Here is a 19,757-nt window from a genome sequence, read left to right on the forward strand (position 1 = left end):
TAAAAGGTTCAACAAGATCTTAAAAGACATGATCATGGGCCTATCCGAGGCAGAAGTGGAATGTTCTCTTGCCATACCTGTTGTTTGAGTACAGGGCGGTAGCACAGCCCCATTGAGCTTCTGTACAGGCACCCTGTGCGAGGGCATCTCCATTTGTTAAGGGAGGGTTGGGAGCAAGCTCCTAAGAAAGTTCTTCAGGATGTGGTCAGCTAAATGCTGGTACTCTGTACCAAGCTGAAGCCCTTCTAGAAGAAGGCCAAAGAGAAATGTAGAAGCCAGCCAGGAGGTCAGGAAATAGTGGCATGACCAGAAGGCCCCTCTGGTAAAGTTTCAGCCTGGCCAAAAAGTTTGGCAGTGGAGCCAAGGGCCCTACAAGAATGGTGGTCGGGGCCCTATGAGGAGAAAGAACGCAAGAAGGAAGTCACCCACTGGTGGGTCCCAAGAAACCCAGGAACCCTTTAAGGGTTTTGCGTGTTAATCAGTATAAAACTCAATTTTCTGAAGTCCGAGGTTACCATGCTCTGGGCCACAGATCATGGAGTGGGGGAGAAGAGTCAACCTCTCCAGACCTCCTTTTTCCATAGAGCAGGATGGGTCACTGGAGGATGTCAGTCTCTCCTCTACTGTGACCGTAGAGCAATAGAGGGACTGCCGCCAATTCTTGAGGCAGGCTGGCTCTCTTTTCTCCCCTGCCCCAGGACTCACAACATGGTGCATCCATGATATTGATTCTAGGGACAGTATGCCTGTGAAGAGTAAAATCTACAAGTTATCCAATAAGGTGAGAGCGGGCATGAAGGAGGAATGCTAGAGCTAGTAGCCCTCATACAGTCCTTGGTCCAGCCTAGTTGTGTTGGTCTCTATGGCTGCTCCTTCAGGTACCACCCCAGAACTTAGGTTCTGTGTGGGTTACTGGGAGCTCAGTGTCACCACCAAGACTGACACACAAACTATCCCCATCCCCTGAACTGATTAACTCCTAGATCAGTTGGGAGCTGCCAAGTTCCTCAGCAAGTTTTATTTTGGCACAATTACTGCTCCCTTCACAGAGCTGGCAGGTGGTCTGAATGAAGGCATACCAGAATGTTTCTGACACCCTGAAGAGGGCCATGTGCACATTACCCGTGCTTAAGGCCCCTGACCTCACTAGAGAATTCATTGTGCAGGCAGAAACCTTGGAGCATGACATAGGTGCCATGCTCACCCAGTTGAACGAAGGGGGCCTGTATCAACCTGTAGCCTTCATTAGTAGAAGGTTACTTCCCAGGGAACAGAGGTGGAATTCAATAAAAAGGGAAGTCTTTTGATTGGTCTGGGCACTGAAGAAGCTGAGACCATACCTGTTTGGTTCTTACTTCTAAGTTCAGACAGACCACAGACCCCTTGGCTGGCTAATGCAGATGAGGGGTGAGAATCCCAAACTGCTGCAGTGGTTCATCTCCCTAGAGGAGATGGCCCTTATTGTGGAACACCGTCCTGGAGAAGACCGCGCCAATGCTGATGGTCTCTCCAGGTTTTTTCACCTTAGTGATGAGAACTCCAGGGGGTTGGGTAGCTCTCTTCACTTTCAGCTGGGGGGACACATGGTAGACATGGCATCCATGGCGTGGTTTGCCCCCTGACTTTTTGCCTTCAACCCTCCTGTTTTGCTGACTTTGTTTTTGCTGGTCTTAGGCTTTGCACACTTTACCACTGATAACCAGTTTAAAGTACTTATGCTCTCTTCATAAAACATGGTAAAATTGACTTATACCCTGTTATATTTCACATAGATGCCCTAATATAGGCATGGTTTGAGATGCCCTATTATAGGCATAATCTTTCACCTACATTAGCTGAGGGCTGGACCTTATCAAGACTGTGGTTTGGGTAGAGAAGGAGGGTTATTCCCGAACAATGGCCTCCTATACCATCTTCAATGTGCTCATCCACCATGATTAAATATTCATAAGAGTTGTAGGAAACCAGGCAGGGGCTAAAATCCACCTGCATAAACATCTATGTAAACGGTTCATCCCATACATCATCTTCATACCCAACAAAGGTTTACACAAGGGACAAAGGGACTCTACACTCTTCTGTATATATACAGAACCTCTTGCTATCAGAAGTTAGAAGGAACTGAGACTTCAAGGCCAACGCACTGACCAGAGAAGCTGAGGCTGCTGCATGCAGTCGCTCCAGCTGACAGTGGTCCAATCATTCTTTTTTCGGGTGCCCAACTAGAGACCAGGACGAGGTCCTACACTCTCATTACACAGGTAATGGGGTTTGACTAAATCCTAGTGTTATTCTTGGCTCTTTCTCACCTACTCACATGCTAGGTATACTTAGGTAAATCTAGACAAGCATCGTAGGAGTATGCGCTTTATTTTATATTCATGTATATGTTCATGGCTATTGCAAAATGGTAGAATTGTACTATTGCTTTTTATTCACTGTACTGCTGATCATATACCTCTGCTACTGTTTAACTGTTGTCGCTGCACTTATATTTGACACTAGAATAACAACTGTGCAATAAATTCTTATTTTAAACACGCTCAACTGTTTCTTCTGTGTAACTCTCTGAGACCAAATGAGCAAGCACGAGTGACTGAGCGAAAAGTAGTACATTGTTTCCACGAGTCTGAGGAATCAGGGTTGTTGTATTCTGAGGTTGCCAAAAACGAATCTCTCTGAAAAAAAGGAGATTCTAGTGGCATTGTGAGCTAGCTAATGCAAACAGGCTAACATATGCGGTGGGGGTGCATGGAATAAGTCTGCCACCAGGCCCACAGTGTGTGTTATCCAAAAGCGCAGGTCCTGCCGGGGTACTATAGGAACTACACTACAACCCAATTGGCAAATTTAGTTTACTCGGAAGTCCCTAGTGAAATGGTACAAACTTGTGCCCAGGGCCTGTAAATGAAATGCTACAAGTGGGTTTGCAGCACTGATTGTGCCACCCATTTAAGTAGCCCTTTACACATATAAACGTCTGAATCTGCCATTACCGTCAATGTATGCAGTTTTAAAATAAAAGAATTGTTTTGCCTGGCCCAAACCTTCATTTTTAATACATGTCATGCACCCCTAGAGTAGGCCCTGGTCAGCGCAGTGGGCAGGGTAAAGTGTATTTAAAAAGCTGAACATGTACCTTTTAGTTTTACATGTCCTGGTAGTGAAAACTCTTCAAATCATTTGTTCACTGCTGTAAGGCCTACCTCTCCCATAGGATAACATTGGAGTTGCCCTATCATATAAGCTGTAACTTACAAATAGGAACAGGTAACCAGTTCATTTTGGTGTCTTTGGAATTGTAATGAAACATCATCTCTTATGGTAAAGTCGTATTTCCAATTACGATTTTGAAAATGCCAATTTTATAAAGTTTGTATTTTCCTGCCTTAGCCATTTTGTTTGTGCAGCCAGTCGCTGAGTCACATGAATGGGTATAGCTGACAGTTGGGATCTGTGCATTCTCTTTTACAGTCACACACAAAAGAGAGCTTAGGTGTGTCTGGATGAGCCATCACTGGGCGGATGGCAGGGCTGAGCTGATCACACAGCCCTACTTACAGTTGTATAGGCTGTGACATGCCTCCATACAAATGCAGCCAACCTCTCGTAGTTAGTCTGGAGCTAGGGCAGGGGAGGCAGGAAACCTGTGCACTTCAGAAGGAAACCTCTAGAAGCTTCTCTCACTTTAAAGGAGAAGGTCTGGGCGGTGAACTTCGCTCCGTTCATGGAGTTTGCTGAGGTTTCTGACATCTGCACCTCGCGGAGCTTGCAGAGTGCACAAAACTCTGATTTGCGATGTTCAGCAGAGTTTTTAACTCCGCTCGCTTGATTGCGAGCAGTAATTTTGCGATCGCGGGTGGTAAGTTTGCGATTGCAAAAAGTAAGTTTGCGAGTGCGAGCTGCAGCTCGGGTAGAATTTCTACCTGAGCTGCAGAAATACCAGCACAAACTGCAGCTCGCACTGCACTCTGCCACTCGCAGAACTTTGCAGAGTTTTTATGTAACTTCGCCGAGTTGCATGTAGCAAAACTACGGCCAGCCCTAGAAAGGAAGCAACTGGTATAAATATTGAACTCAGATGCCCACTCTTTAGTACACTTCTGGACCTTTAGAGACTTTGCCAGGAAGGACTGCTATGCTGTTGAAATTACTCCCACTCTGCTGGACTGCTGCCCTGCTGGACTTCTGCCTTGTTGGACTTCTGCCTTTGCTGGATTGCTGCTCTGTGAGTTTTGAGACACAATAATGTTTGTACTTACTTGTGGCGTGGCTATTACTTTATGTGGAGATGTATTCTTTTATTTTTGTACTGTCTGTTTTTGTTTTGCTTTATTGCTATTTGATGTTTTTATGCTAAAATGTGATTGTTATTTTGCGTTCTGTTTTGACTGTATTGAGGTGATGTGTCCAGTTATGTTTTGTGTTGGTTTGTGTATGTTGTTGTATTATGTTCTGTTGTTTTCATTTCACATGTCAACAAATGCTGCAACATTCAGGTTAAAAGCAGCACATGCCTTTAAAGGTCATGTGACAAGCAACCATTTGCTACTGTTTAAGTTAGTAACATACTATTGCTTGATTGTTTCAACAATTTAAGACATTAGATAGCCTTGAACAGTGGTAAACACCTTGGGCTTTACCACATAGAGTGAGAATGGACAACGTCTCTACCACAGTTTTGGGCAAACTGGTGTCTTAACTGGTAGAAGATTAGCTGGAACTGCACTATTTTAGCACCTTAGACAGTGGTAAATGGTTGCCTCTCACAGGATCTTTCAAGGCATGTGCTGCTTTTGGCTGGAAATATGGTTGCATTTCTTGACATATCTAAAGTAAACAGCAAAACATAACAAAATAGCACATACAATGAAATGTAAAAACAAAATTAAAATATAACATGGATTATTACAAAAAAAGCAGAACACGACCCCTGAACTGCACTGCAAACAAAATTAGATTACAATGATGCAGCACATAAACAAAGCAGCACAAATAACAACAGAACATATCACAACCGCAATGAACTGCCACAAAAGAAATGTGAACAGATATTTCTATCACACATTACCACCTCGAGCATTCTGTTTTCATAATGCAGTAGTAAAAGGTGTTTGGAGCAAGCATTGCCTTAACTTACCAACATGTACATGAAATGGCGTCATGCAAACATGTTATCTCGCTTGTATCTTAACACCTTAGCTGCGTGTAAACATCCCTCCCCAGTGCTGCGCTGTCCATTGGAACCAGTGCTGAATGGACGTCCAATGGTCGTGCGCAGCACTGGGGAGGTAGCGCTGCTGACGACCGTTGGCCGTCAGCAGCACTTAAGGGGTTAAATTAGCCCTTGCAGCGCTCACTTTATGTTATATAGCCAGGAATATTAGGACTAAGGCCTTCTCAACTTCAGATAATGTCCGTTTCTGAGCAAGAGAGTACATTTCATAATATATGAAAGGAGTTTTTTATTTTTTTATTAAACAGATTTAATGATGGCGTATGCGAACCTCGGGCACTGGCTGATTATTATGAACGGCTCTGCCTTCCCACATTATTTTATTGGGAGTTATTTGCCTTATCAACTCGCTAAAACTCCTTATCATCATTTGAGGTGTAGCTGAAGTTAAGAATTAAAATAGTTTCTGTATTGTCTGTTGTCAGATTATGGAATTTTGGCCGAATGACTAGACAACATATTGGGCCTCATTTATGAAAAGTGACGCATCGCTTCGTCAAAACAGCGAAGCGTCACTTTTCATTGCGCCCTCCTTGCGACACCAATGATGCGTCATATTTACAGTATGACGCATCATTGCCCAAGGAGTTACAGATATGTCAGTATTTCTGACGTATCTGCATGGCCCAAAAGTGACGCATTGCTGGAGTGTGTCACAAAAGAGACGCAACTCCAGCAATGTGTCCTTTCACATGGGGCAAGCGCCATGTGAAAGGGCCTGCGTCTTACGCCTGCTGTGAGGCAGGTGTAAGAAATTGACGCATTGGCGTCCTAGAAGTGGCGCAGTGAAATCTCATGGATTTCACTGCGTCACTTCTATGACCTTTTCTTGCATCAGAACGCCCCCCTGCATACATTATACCTGGCGCAGGTATAATGTAGCGCAGGGGTTTACAAAGTGACGCCTCTACCTAGATGCGTCACTTTGTAAATTTGGTGCAACAAGGCACATTTTTTACGCTGCTGGTGCGTCACAAAAAGTGACGCACCAGCGGCGTAAAAGTGACGCACGGCTTCATAAATGAGGCCCATTGTTTATACAAATAAGAATTTTAAAAAAATATAATTCAGTAACATCTGTTCGCCCCTAATTATACTTTGTTCTCCACTTTCAACACAGATTGCTTGCTAATTTGCTTGCTAATTTGAATGAAAATTATTTTAAAAATAATTTAAGGAACCAATGTTGGCTGAATTTGTAAGTGAATATTTTCAAGGCGTCTGGACAGTTATGTGATTGACATAAGTAACACTGGTGCTTTATCAATATAAGCTTTATGAAGTTAATGCTTTTGTCGTAAAACTATGTAAACCATTAACAATCTGCCACTTATCGGAAACGAAAATTGTGTTGGTCTTGTTCCAGAGTTTTACATGGAACCTATTCTTGGACTTTAGAGGGTTTAAGCACTCCATTTTTCAGAAGCTAGGGAAACTGGGGTAAAGGGTGGCAAACTGATTTTCTCAATAACTCATAATGTGGTAAAATCAGGTTTAGAACAGTGGTCGTCTGCATTCTAGAGTAGATGAGTGAACTCTAAGGGCCCGATTTCGATGTCGTACGGACCTGTAAAGAGAAGAGGTGTGGTTCATCCCTGCACCCCATGGCAGGCACCTCAAGTGGCCTGCCACGGGGTGCAGGGATCAACAGGGGGGCACCATAGGTGCCCCCTAGGCATCCAACTGGAGGCCGTGTACCCATGGGGGCACTGCTAGGAGCCTCCAATGTCGACTTCCGACAGTTTTTCTGTGTCAGAAAGGCTGGCACAGGAAGATTGTCGGAGTCTGACATTGTAATCTCAGGAAAGAGCCACCCTTGGGATTACTGGAGGCTTTCCGAATGGCAGACAGACTCTCTGAGCCTGTTGGAAGCCATTTAGAAATCCAGTTTGGATTCCTTACCGGCCGAATCCATCCAAATGGGTAGGTCAGAAAAGAATCTGAACAGCTGATTATGATTGAGGGTCAGAGCTGTTTACTACGGCATCATAATCGGCCCCTAAGAAGAAAACCTGAGATAGACATTTTCAACTATCTTGTTTGATTTAATAGTGTGCTTCCTATTGGCCGTTATTGTAAATCTATGAAACACCCCTTTGGATTATGAATGAATACCTTTACACAGAACCCATTTTGATGTTCATGACTGTCACAACAGGTAAACTACATAACACAGGTAAATGAAAAAAGCATGTCTGTGGTTGTTGAAAATGTGTGAGCGTTGAAACAGTCTGATCATAAATGTATTCTGAGATTTTCTGTGGAAAAAGTTGTCCAAGCCTAGCGGGAATTTTTATATCATTGAGTTTATCCCTTGAATTAATTGTGGGGTTATAATCAGCAGGAAAGGGGCGACTGGGCTTGATGAAACATAGGGCATTTGTGAAGAATGTTTTTTTAATTTGCCTATGACAAACATATGTTCAGCTTACTTCATGACATGAAGAACCTGTTCCACTTACTTGAATAACATTGCCACATGCATTCTGGGTCGAGTCATTTAGAGGGAAAGAGTAGCGGACCACTGGGGGGCTCCTGGAGTTGTCCAACGTTCCCAGGCAGTTTGATTGGTTGAGATTTCCATTTAGAGCCAACAGTAATGGGTCGTACATGGCAAATAAAGCTGGACAGATGTTAATTGTCAGGAAGATGTTTGATGATCCACAATCAACTGTCAGGTCACTGCTCACTGCAGATAAAAATTAAAATTAGAGTCCAATATAGTCCCACTCGCATATGTGAGAAAATCGTGGTCAAGTATTCTATATGTAGAACAAGTTAACGTGCACAAAAATCGTATTTATCAACTTCATTGTTCAAAGTGAAAATATCACTGCATCAATGCTAGAACAACCTCTTATGGAGGGTTTCCACCTCAGAGACCAAGCACGGTTAGCAAGGATCAGCCAACAAATGCTAACTGAAGAAATTCAAATAAAAGAATGGAAAGTATTGTGAAGGGCTAAGTGTGCAAAGGCAATTCACATACCCCAATATAAGCTACACTTTTCAGGCTTTGTTACAACAGTAGTTACTTTTCAAGGTAAGTCAGCTGTGTCACATTGTATAGTTCTGAAGAGGAGAAAGAGCCAGATTAGGTGTGTCGGGCAGACCACCACTGACAGGCTATATGTGGTGGTCTGCTCGACAGCCAGTGATCAGAGAGACAGCCCGACGCTCTGACAGGCTTAGTGCATCTGTCAGAACGTAATGCCTACAATGGCGACGTTACCTGTGCCGGCCCACAGTAAGGATTATGATGTCCATTTCTGATTGCCTGTTCATGGTGATACCACGCCTTGGAAATGCTGTTGATAAGGGACTATGGGGGCCCTGCCCCAGTAGGCCTCCATTATGTGGCCTGGGGGTCACATGTGGTGCCCCCCAACCATCCATACACAATGTGCCAGACACCACATGGGGCCTTCACACAGTGCATGGATGTTCAAAAACATCCCTTTTTCTATTGCAGCTTGTGCTGCAGCCCTTTTCTGGGCTGCAGCACATGCCGCAATGGGGAAAGGGATGATTACAACCGCCTGCTCGGTGGTTGTAGCGTAATTGGGCTGTCAGGACCACAGACTCCTTGTCGGATAGTCTTGAGCCCGAAACGATGGCAGCCGGACACTCATCCGACCGCCATCGTAATGAGGCCCCAAAAAAGGTTTCTTTGGCAGAAAGGGCTACATTGGTTTCACGTCCACCAGGAAACGGGCCAAAGGTAAATGCTATTCTTCATTGTATCACCCTTAGGATATACATGTACAATGCTCCCCATTCTTCTCATAAATGAAAAATATCACTCTGCTTATCAAATGCCTGTCCTGAGGTGGTAGTAGTGTAAAATCATGCTGAGCAAATCAATCTAGTATAGAAAACCCCAATAAAGGTCCTGTTTCGTTAGTAGTTCTTCCATCTTCAAGATTGTCAACTAGGACGACTGTCATGCACCCATATCTAGCCCCTATGAGGATTGCCTTTCAGGTGCTTACATTGGAATTTCTGTTTAGCAGGGATGATGTTGGTGCACTGTTTGGGTTCAATAGCAAGATTCAAAGTGGCTTTTCTTGTGTTTACTGATTCAGTGCTCTTTTCACATGAGTTTTCATTGTTTATTTATCAATCCAGCAGCATTATGAGTGAGTGGTGCTGAGCAGAATGTTTCAGAGTTAGAATTCCTAATTCTGGTGCAAATTCTGATTTAAGAAAGCATTCCCGATGAATCTTCAGTTCCAACTGAGACTAGCATCAAAATTCAGCACATTTCATTAACATGAAGTGCATTTGAATCCACAAGGATTCACTCTTGCTGTGAGGGGAACTGCTCTGCAGACGTTCATTCCGCCGTGAGGGAAACGGCTCTGCAGGCATTTACATTTACCTCCCCGTGAGGGGATCGGCTTCTCCAACGGACTACACCACCCAGCAGCCCCTGGCCAGCTCGAGAGAACAGCGTCATCCTTGCTCCTGGAGCCCCATCAAAAGTGCTGCTATACTCCCGCAGCGGGGGACGCACTAATCGGTGCTTCACGCTTGCCGTGAGGGGAACAGCTCTGCAGACATTCATACCGCCGTGAGGGGAACAGATCTGCAGGCATTTACATCATTGTGAGGGGAACGGCTCCTCCAACGGACTACATCACCCAACAGCCCCTGGCCGGTGCGAGAGAACAGCGCCATCCTTGCGCCCGGAGCCCCATCAAAAGTGCTGCTGTCCTGTTGCAGCACGGGACGCGCTAATCGACGCTTCGCTCTTGCCGTGAGGGGAACTGCTCTGCAGACTTCCATACCGCCGTGAGGGAAACGGCTCTGCAGGCATTTACATGTACATCGACGTGAGGGGAACGGCTTCTCCAATGGACTACACCACCCATCAGCCCCTGGCCGGCTCGAGAGAACAGCTTAATTCTTGCACCCGGAGCCCCATCAAAAGCGCTGCTGTACTCCCACAGCGAGGGACGCGCTAATCGGTGCTTCACGCTCGCACAAGAAATCATTGTCCACACCTTCTTTTAGGAGCAAGAAAGGCCACTTTATTTTAGGACAGGTGCATCATAAATTTCATGAACACATTCATTATTTATTTATTTACATAATTCAACTCTACAGTGAGCCTACGAAACCTAAATCCCAAAACCCCGAACAAACTCCTGCCTACTACCCCTAGCCTACCCAACGCTACCCTTCAGGATGGCCAACCCGCTCCAGGCTGCCCACCCCCACTACCAAAAACCCGCCTCCAAAAGAACAAAGGCACCCATCCTAACAGTGGCAAGCCTAAAGAAACGAAACAGCGCCTAGAGCACCGCAAAATAAAAAACCCATAAATAAAATAAAAAAGAGGGAGGGTGGGTGGGGCAAAACAAACCTCCCTTCTCGCCTCCCGCCACGCAGTTCCTAACCGCCAGCCTGTCTCCCCTTTTATCCCTTCCGCTAATCAGCCCCACCTGGTTCATGATCCTCGCGCGAACCTACCCAGGAAGAGACCGGCTCGCGCCTGGCTCTCCCTGGGTCCCCCCTCGCGCAAGAAATCATTGTCCACACCTTCTTTTAGGAGCAAGAAAGGCCACTTTATTTTAGGACAGGTGCATCATAAATTTCATGAACACATTCATTATTTATTTATTTACATAATTCAACTCTACAGTGAGCCTACGAAACCTAAATCCCAAAACCCCGAACAAACTCCTGCCTACTACCCCTAGCCTACCCAACGCTACCCTTCAGGATGGCCAACCCGCTCCAGGCTGCCCACCCCCACTACCAAAAACCCGCCACCCAGGAAAACCTTTAGCGTTTTCCTGCCCCACCTAAAGGAAAGGAAGGAGCACACCACAACTGTACCTGAAGAACCTTGCTAATCAAATCCCTGAGTTCAAGAAGGTAAAAAGAAATGCCCAAAGCTGAGAGATGCACACCGTCCTCACAAAATAAATGATGTTCAGAGACTTTTAAATGATAATGATCCAAACTGTAGATACCCCAATGTTGACAAAAAAGTCGCATTGTCCTGTTCACTTTCCTTCTAGCCTTTTCCAGGGCGGAATGGTTCCTCGCCCCACGCCATTGCAAACGAGGCACAAACTCAGTCCATATGAGCATGGTGTTCACCCATGTGGTTCTGATGATTTCCAGGTCCTGCTTCATTAGTTTTAACAAAGTCAACCCAGAGAGAGAAACCAAGTCATTCTCTCCCAAATGTAGCACCAGGAGATCCGGAGGGCCCCCCAAACACTGTGAAACCAAAGCAGCCAAGGCGGGAAAAAGCCCACCTCAGCGCATTCCCCCTGTTCCATGCCAGGAGACTTCGTGTGTCATACTGTTCAGACCAAGTGATCTCCCACAGAGCTGACTGGCAGCGGCTAAAGCTGCTCGTTTAACAAAAGAGTGCCCCAGTATCCACACCCTCCGTTTGCATCCGGCGACTGATGGCCAAGGACCTAGGAGAAAAAGAAATGTTAGACAAGCCAAAATGCACTATTTCCTCACATACTTTTCACAGCACTTGGAACGCCAACGACCAATGCGTCGGATCTGGGACCAGTCTCACCCCAACCGAGCGGCCTCCGTCGCCGCACCAATTCTGAAGGAATGGGTACCAAATTGAACAGGATCCTTCCCCAAGCGCAACAAAACCTTGCGTAATACAGCCAACAATTGAGATGCAACTATGGGACTACCATCCGCATGACAAAATATGGACCCCTGGAGAAAATGCGGAGAGGACACAAACACTTCCCATTCCCCAACCGGGCAACATGCAGAGACACCACTCCTACCAAGGAACACCCACTTACCCCTCCCCATCTGGTCGGTTTTGGATGCCCGCAGCCACAGTCGCACTCTGTCACTTTCCAACACCACCTCACTGCTGGTCATACCTACCCTGCCCCGCAACCCCAGCAACTCTGATGCCCGAAATGCCCCAAAGAACAACCAAACAAAACACAAACGAAATTTGGCACATTCAAAAGCATCATGACAACACACCTCCAATTCCGGCAACAGCAACTGGAGCAACTCAAACGTCACTGGCTGCCGGAGCTGCTGACCACCAGCCCGGAGCCTGGCCAAACCTTTCAACAATTTACGAACCAACACCCCCCCAACCGGATCCCTCCCCCACCAAAGCTGCCCATAAAAAGAAACCCCAGCCAACTTGCCAGAAATGGTAGTGGGCGATAGGCCTTTGTCCGCCAAATGTAAAACAAACTGCAAGATGCATTGTTCATCAGACCAACCAGCCCTGATCGGCCCCATCGAATCCTTACCAAACTGCAGAAACTCATTCCAGGCTTTCACATAACCCCGCCTGGTGGATTCAGCCACTGAATTTTCTACCAAGTGGTGAACCCTCAATCCCCCAGGTCCCATACGTACTGTGGGATCGCTGTTGGTTCCAGGTCCGCCCCAGGAGCTAACTTGCGGAACTCGGACCACTGAAAGCGAGACAAAGAGTCAGCGATGCAATTAGAAGTACCAGGAACATGCCATGCTTTAAAGACAATATTTAATTGCAGACACCGCAGCATGAATGCGCGCAGGAGCCGCAAAACCCGCAAATCGCGAGCCTTTTGGTGATTGACAAGGTGTACTACTGCCAAATTGTCCACGTGAAACAAGACTGAGCGATTCTGAAACTCATCCCCCCATAGGTGCAAAGCAACCAGCAGCGGAAAAAACTCCAGAAACGCTATGCTGCGACCCTGATCCTTCCAGTGCGCCGGCCAGCCGGCCGCGCACCATCGACCTTCCCAAAATATTCCGAAGCCGTGAGCCCCTGACGCATCAGTGAACAACTGTACTTGCCACACCATGTCCTCATCCGCAAAAAACAAGGACACGCCATTAAACTCCTGTAGAAAACGCAACCAGACAGTCAAATCGGCACGCACAGCGGTGGTAATGCGCACCCTATGATGGGGAAGGCTTGCACCGGACATGGACAGACCCAGACGTCTGCAGAACGTCCTGCCCGCCCGAACAACCCGGCAAGCAAAATTGAGGTAACCCAACAACTTCTGAACAGTTTTCAAAACAACTTTCCGCTCCCCCAACACCAGATGTATGAAAGCAGACATTTCCTTCACTTTAGACACAGGCAATCTCGCCACCATAGACAGAGTATCAATTTCAATCCCCAAGAAAGTCAGGGACGTACAGGGACCCTCTGTCTTGTCCGGCGCCAAGGGGACACCCAATTCCTCCGCTAGAGCCTGAAAGATGTTCAAAGCCGACTGACACTGCCCAGAGCGACCTTCCCCAATGAAAAGAAAATCATCAAGGTAATGACAGACCAACACGTGGCCACTAACAAAAGTGAATCGCCACTGCAGGAAGGTACTGAAAGTTTCAAAAAGGGAGCATGACACTGAACAGCCCATGGGCAACACCCGATCCACGTAGAAACTACCATCAAAATGCATTCCCAACAGACTGAAATCCCAAGGATGAATGGGCAATAGCCGGAAAGCCGACTGAATGTCGCTCTTCGCCAGCAAAGCCCCAACACCAGCCGTGCGCACGAGCCGTAAGGCATCGTCCACTGAAGCATAATTGACAGTTGAGTCAGCTGGATCAATAAAGTCATTAATTGATGAACCCTCGGGCCAGGACAGGTGATGGATAAGACGAAACTCCCCTTCCGCCTTCTTGGGCACCACGCCCAGGGGTGATACAATCAAGTCAGGCAGAGGACAATTCGCAAAAGGACCAGCAATCCTACCAGCCGCAAGCTCAGCATCCAGTTTCTTCTGCACCACATGGGGACTCTCCTTCGCAGACTTCAAATTGTCCGACCACCTGCCCACCCTGGGTCCCTGATACCCAATCCGAAACCCAATTTTGAAACCCCAAGACAAAATCTTAGCGGCCTCAAAATCTGGATAATCCACCAGCCAGAGATCGAGAACCTCCTGCCTAATAGGAGTAGGAGCCCTTGTAAACAGACTGTTGTTGCTGCCCCCTACCCCCTGAACCTCTTCCCTGATCACCCAATCGCTGGCCGGGAAAACACTGGGTGAGGGCATGCTTCCCTCCACACTGCGAACACTCGTGTTTGTACCTGCAAGCAGGTCTGTTGCAGGAACCCCTGTTAAAATGCCAGCATGTGCCAGAGGCGGCTGATTGACCTCTGCCCCAAACCCCCGCCCCAGACTGAGCGGGGCGAGCTGAAAAGGGCCGATAATACACGGGCTGCCCGCTAGCTGTGTGGGTCGTAGCAGGTGGGTTTGCCGATGCCATCCATTGCAACCATAACTCGGAATCAACCTCACCCCACGAACGCTCAGGGAAAGCGCTCATGCGCGCCCTAAATTCGTCATCGTAGGACAACCAAGCAAAGCCGCCAAAATAACTGTGAGCCTTGCGGATAACATCTGCATATTTAAACATGTCTATTGCTTTCTCAGGATGACGTTGACAATAAACGCTGGCATAAATAAGAAATGCCGAAGTCCAGTTCTCTATGGACTTCGGAACACGCGGCCTCCGAGCCAACTCTAATTCCTCCTCTTTGGACCCTTCTTTTGCCTGAACATCCCTATGGAGAAGCCGAAAAACATCCACAAATGCCCCAGACCATATCAAGTTCTTCGTTTTTTCAGATAAATGAGACCCCAGATGCATTCCCACCCCAGAATAAGGCAACTTTTTCGGTAGGATACTATCCTCCGTGACCCGTGTGGCATCCACCCCGCCCGCCCCCGCTGTAGAAACTTCACTTGCAACTTGCACAGTAGAAACATTCGAAAATACAGGCCGCTCAAGCCTCTGTGCCAGAGCGACTCGCTCAACCACAACCCCATCACCCGTACCAATAGATCTTGTACTCTTAACAGGGAGACTCTCCCTAGGTTGCCACACAGACCACCACCCATCCTTACCTTTCGGTAACTGCTCCGACTGCTGTGCGACAGCCCCACTATCCCTCTGAGAAGGTCCAGACCACACTGCCCCTCGTACACCTGCATGGTCCGCTCGAGACTCCTGCAAAACACGAGAAACAGTGGGTTGCCCCAACCCACCCCCCTGGGCCCGTGCTGCCAAAAGCCCAACATCTTTGTCTCTCAATTCCCCTTCTTCCAACTCATCATCATGAAAACTCCCACAGAAAACTTCATCAGAAAATGCAACTTGATCACTACCACTGGGCATAGCCCCATCACCAATACCCCCATCATAAAACTGCCAGTCGATGTTGTGAAAGCTATGTGCACTGAAAGCTGTAGAAGAGCCGTCCGCTCCAGACAGCCCCCCTGTAAGCCCACCACTGGAAACAGCCGTGTGGACAGTTCCCGGGCCCGTAGAAACAGCCAACAGCCGCCCAGCCGAAGGCGCAGATTGAAAACTGCGGCCGCACGAGCCAGACAAGGAAACGGCCCCAAAAACATTGCCCCCCACAGCGGAACCGCAATCACCCCCCGACGCCAGACCATTGACACCCACCGACCCAGCCTCAGGGCCACCCATAAGCCCACCTGGACGACCCCTGGGGACCGGGAACAGTGTCTGACCAGTAGCCGGGGCGCCCCCTTGCGCAGCAAACCCCTACCACCCGGGGTCAAGGACGTGTGGGGGGGGGGCCGGGAGCCAGGAGCACCAGTTGCAGCAACCTTGGAGGCCGAGGGGAGCAGCATGTTATGTGCAGCACCCACCGAGACCACAGCAGGGGCCGGGGGCGGGGCCTCAGGGGGGGGGGGGGCGTTGGCAGCGCGGCACGGGGGTGCCTGGCATCAGCGTCAACCGTGGGGGGGGGGCAACATTGTGGGGGGGGGCAGGAACAGGCCCCGGCATAGCAGGGGAGAGCAGATACCACTGCCCATTGAGCCACAAGCATGGGGAGACCCCATCTGACAAAGGCGGCACCGAGGGCAAAGAGGCAAGGGGCACCGCTGCAGTGAGGGAGGCGTGCAAGCGCCCATGCTGCTCCAAGCTTCGCCCACGCTTGGGCTTGGGGCCCGCCTGCGGCTTCCCCGACTTCCCAGTTGCCAATCCGCCAGAGCGCGGAGCCAGCCGGCCCATGGAACGCCCCCGCCTCCCCCCGGGCGCCCCTCGTGCACCAGCATCGAAAAATGGTAACTCACATACCTGCTGGAGGGCGCCCGGGTCACACGGCGGGGGTTCTGCATCCACGGCGGGCAAAACAAGCCCAGGCCCGTCTGCCGGCATGGCCGCCTCGCCGTCTTCTTCGTCCTCTGGGCCCGGCGACAGACACGCCTCCACAGCCCTGGCGACGCCCTCCGAAGCCTTGCGAGGGGGGCGGGCCATGCCGACCCACGCTTCCGCCGGGACGCCCGGCATTAGCAAGTCCTCACGCCCTGCCGCACAAAGGATTTGTACAGCCCTCCTGACCTCCGCCGCTTCCTCCATTACCCAGGCAAAGGTAACCACGAGCGCAAAACAAACCTCCCTTCTCGCCTCCCGCCACGCAGTTCCTAACCGCCAGCCTGTCTCCCCTTTTATCCCTTCCGCTAATCAGCCCCACCTGGTTCATGATCCTCGCGCGAACCTACCCAGGAAGAGACCGGCTCGCGCCTGGCTCTCCCTGGGTCCCCCCTTGCCGTGAGGGGAACGGCTCTGCAGACATTCATACCGCCGTGAGGGGAACAGCTCTGCAGACATTCATACCGCCGTGAGGGGAACAGCTCTGCAGGCATTTACATTGTTGTGAGGGGAACGGCTCCTCCAACGGACTACACCACCCAACATCCCTTGGCCGGTACGAGAGAACAGCATCATCCTTGCGCCAGGAGCCCCATCAAAAGTGCTGCTGTCCTCTTGCAGCGCGGGACGCGCTAGTCGACACTTCGCTCTTGCCGCGAGGGGGACGGCTCCGCAGACATTCATACCGCCGCGAGGGGAACGGCTCTGCGGGCATTTACATTGCTGTGAGGGGAACGGCTCCTCCAAAAGACTACACCACCCAGAACCCCCTGGTCGGCGCGAGAGAACAGCGCCATCCTTGCGCCTGGAGCCCCATCAAAAGTACTGCAGCCCTCCCACAGAGCAGGACGCGTGCAGGCAGTGCCTGGGCTAAGGGCGGGCCCGACCTTGCCCTTCATTGCCAGGAAGAGGCAGGGCAGGGCCACCCTCTTTACCCCCAGGGTTGCGATTCTGTATTGCACCAGGAGTCGGTTTAGAGGTATTGTGAGTTCCATTCTTGACTGCCCCATTATTTGTAACTGGCATCAGCACATGCACCTCAATTCTACCTGCAAAACATGTGTGTATTACAGCCAAGCTGACCGGGCATGAGTAAATCATTACATTGAACTGTGATTGATTGGTCTCCCCGGGACTAGCCATTTACCAATCAGGGCATTGCATTGCACGTTGCACTTTAGTGACAGTATTTTGTAAAAACCCTTTACTGTTTTGCAGCTAAAAACTCATATGCATGCCGCACAGTTCTCTGATAAGACAAGGCTTTCTGATAGTCTTAATATCTTGCACCTTATGGTTCGTGTTATTCTACTGTACTGTAATTACTGCACATTGCACTTCGACCTGTAGGGGGTGAAGTATTCTAACAGCATATCACATTTTCATTCAGTTGTTTATTGGAAACTATTGGAAATAGCACGCTGTACTTTGCCTCTTGGGCCCTGGTATTAATATTGAAAGCATATTGCACTTTATTTTGTGAGGGAAAGATAGTGAATTAAACCCCTGAGGATTCCTTAGCCCTTAGCACTTGATTGTATGACTAAGTTTCTGATTACTGAATATGGGGTAAAGGAAGCAAACAGCAAGCCATGTATCCAAATTATCAAGTAATCATGAAAAAGTCAACATGACTTTGCTTAACTACTTAAATAGAGGCAGTAGGAGATATCGAAAGACAGATAACTTCTGTAGAAGAACCCCTAAATATGGACTCAACGGATTAATTAGACCCTAAACCAAAGGATAAAACTAGCATGTTAGCAATAGGGGCTGACAAAACTGGTACTCTGGGCAAAACACCCACTGAGCAGACAAAAAAATTGATGTATCCAGATCATTCCTGATTATATTTCCACTGGCGACCTTGATACTAATCACTTACCCCTTCAAAAAAATCTTGTAAATCTCCAAGCATAGAAATACCTGATTCTCAACCGGATGGAACATACATACCGCAACCCACTTCTAGATTAACCAAGACCCACTCAAAAAATCGCAGGGAAAACCACAGGGCCCTAAAAATAAGACACAGACGGAATTAGGCACCACCAATACACTACGTGTAAAAAATAAATGTAATGCACCCCCAGCTGAGACTGCAAATTTGTCCAGGGTGATAAAAGAACTAACTGAATTTGTCACTAAGTCTATTAACACTCTTACTGGTAGACTGGACAAAATAGAAGCAGGAATAGAGAAAGTTCTTGCAACTCAGAATATGGTCGCTCAAGATAGGATAATGCAACCTAAGAAGCCACCTAGTACCATCACACAGTCTGAGAGGGAAAGCATGAAAGCTACCCCCTTATCATTAAAGAGACAACCAGGGGTAAGAGAAAAGGGAAAGAGGCCCAGAATTCACCCTAAAATAATAGTAAACTCGAAAAAAAACACCTTAATCGAGAGAGATGCATTGCAGGAAAAATGATGCAGGAAGGATGGGTAACCCGGTGGGTGAAAGACGGGTGGGCCAGAAAAACACAAGATCGAATCCAATAAATAGTAACACACCAGAGAAGGTACGTAGCCCACAGATTATAAATTTGCCACCAGCGGCCAACCCATACGCTATCATTTTAGCCAACGTTCCCTTCTGCTCACCAGCTGAAAAGAAAACATGTCCCGCCTTAAGAAACAAAACCATATATTGGCTTGGAAATAGAACAGGCCTGACCAGTGCCCTTTTTACAGAATTCAAGATGGTGAGGAGAATCGGTTGGGTGGGAAACAGTAACAAATTCTACCAAGGTGACTGTGTTGTCCTCTCATTAGGTTCACCCTACTGGTATGGGAAGTCTTATTAAGACAACAGGATCCTAATCTTAGTTACACGAATATACATGTTTTCCCATTGGGCTTTTTTATCAACATATGCGCACAACAAGACAAAACAACTCCTACCCACCTAGACAGCTTAAAGACAGCTCCCTTTTTAACTTAGAGATGTCAAATAGATTCGGGTCTTTATCGACCCTAGACGTAAATGATTGACTACCCACTAGCCAGAATTTAGCAGGGAATGACAATTACTCCTGTACTGAAACCCTATGCGAACCAGCTCCAAATAGTTTAATTATAACTGAACCAATGGAAGAGGGGGAAAGTAACTTTAATGGCGAGGAAATATCTGGCTCTGACCATACTAGCAGGGTTCATACTGAACTGGACAGTGTTGGGGCTTTTAATCAAGCTTTACAAAATTAGTCTGAACTAACAAATCAGTTCGAATTTGTCCCTGCAATAATTCACCCCAAAATAAAAAAAAATTAGAGTTCTTTTTTGGAACGTAGCAGGCCTTAAGAATAAAGTGAAAGATACGGCTAGGAGCGATTTTACAAATAATTTTGACATCATG

The 19,757-nt window shown here is 47.9% G+C and overlaps 1 protein-coding gene across 1 annotated transcript in view; it reads right to left on the bottom strand.

The window, feature by feature from the left end:
• LOC147663275 (zona pellucida-like domain-containing protein 1) overlaps window positions 1-19,757 on the bottom strand; it is a gene marked incomplete at its 5' end in the record, with an annotated part of 327,843 nt that overhangs the window by 221,556 nt on the left and 86,530 nt on the right. Inside the window, one exon of the mRNA XM_086950566.1 lies at window positions 7,699-7,925. Within this exon, the coding sequence (XP_086806692.1) occupies window positions 7,699-7,925 (227 nt within the window). The remainder of the gene's footprint in view (window positions 1-7,698; window positions 7,926-19,757) is intronic.

The sequence above is a fragment of the Lissotriton vulgaris genome, unplaced genomic scaffold (assembly GCF_964263255.1).
Source record: "Lissotriton vulgaris unplaced genomic scaffold, aLisVul1.2 SCAFFOLD_2307, whole genome shotgun sequence".
Lineage (NCBI taxonomy): Eukaryota > Metazoa > Chordata > Amphibia > Caudata > Salamandridae > Lissotriton > Lissotriton vulgaris.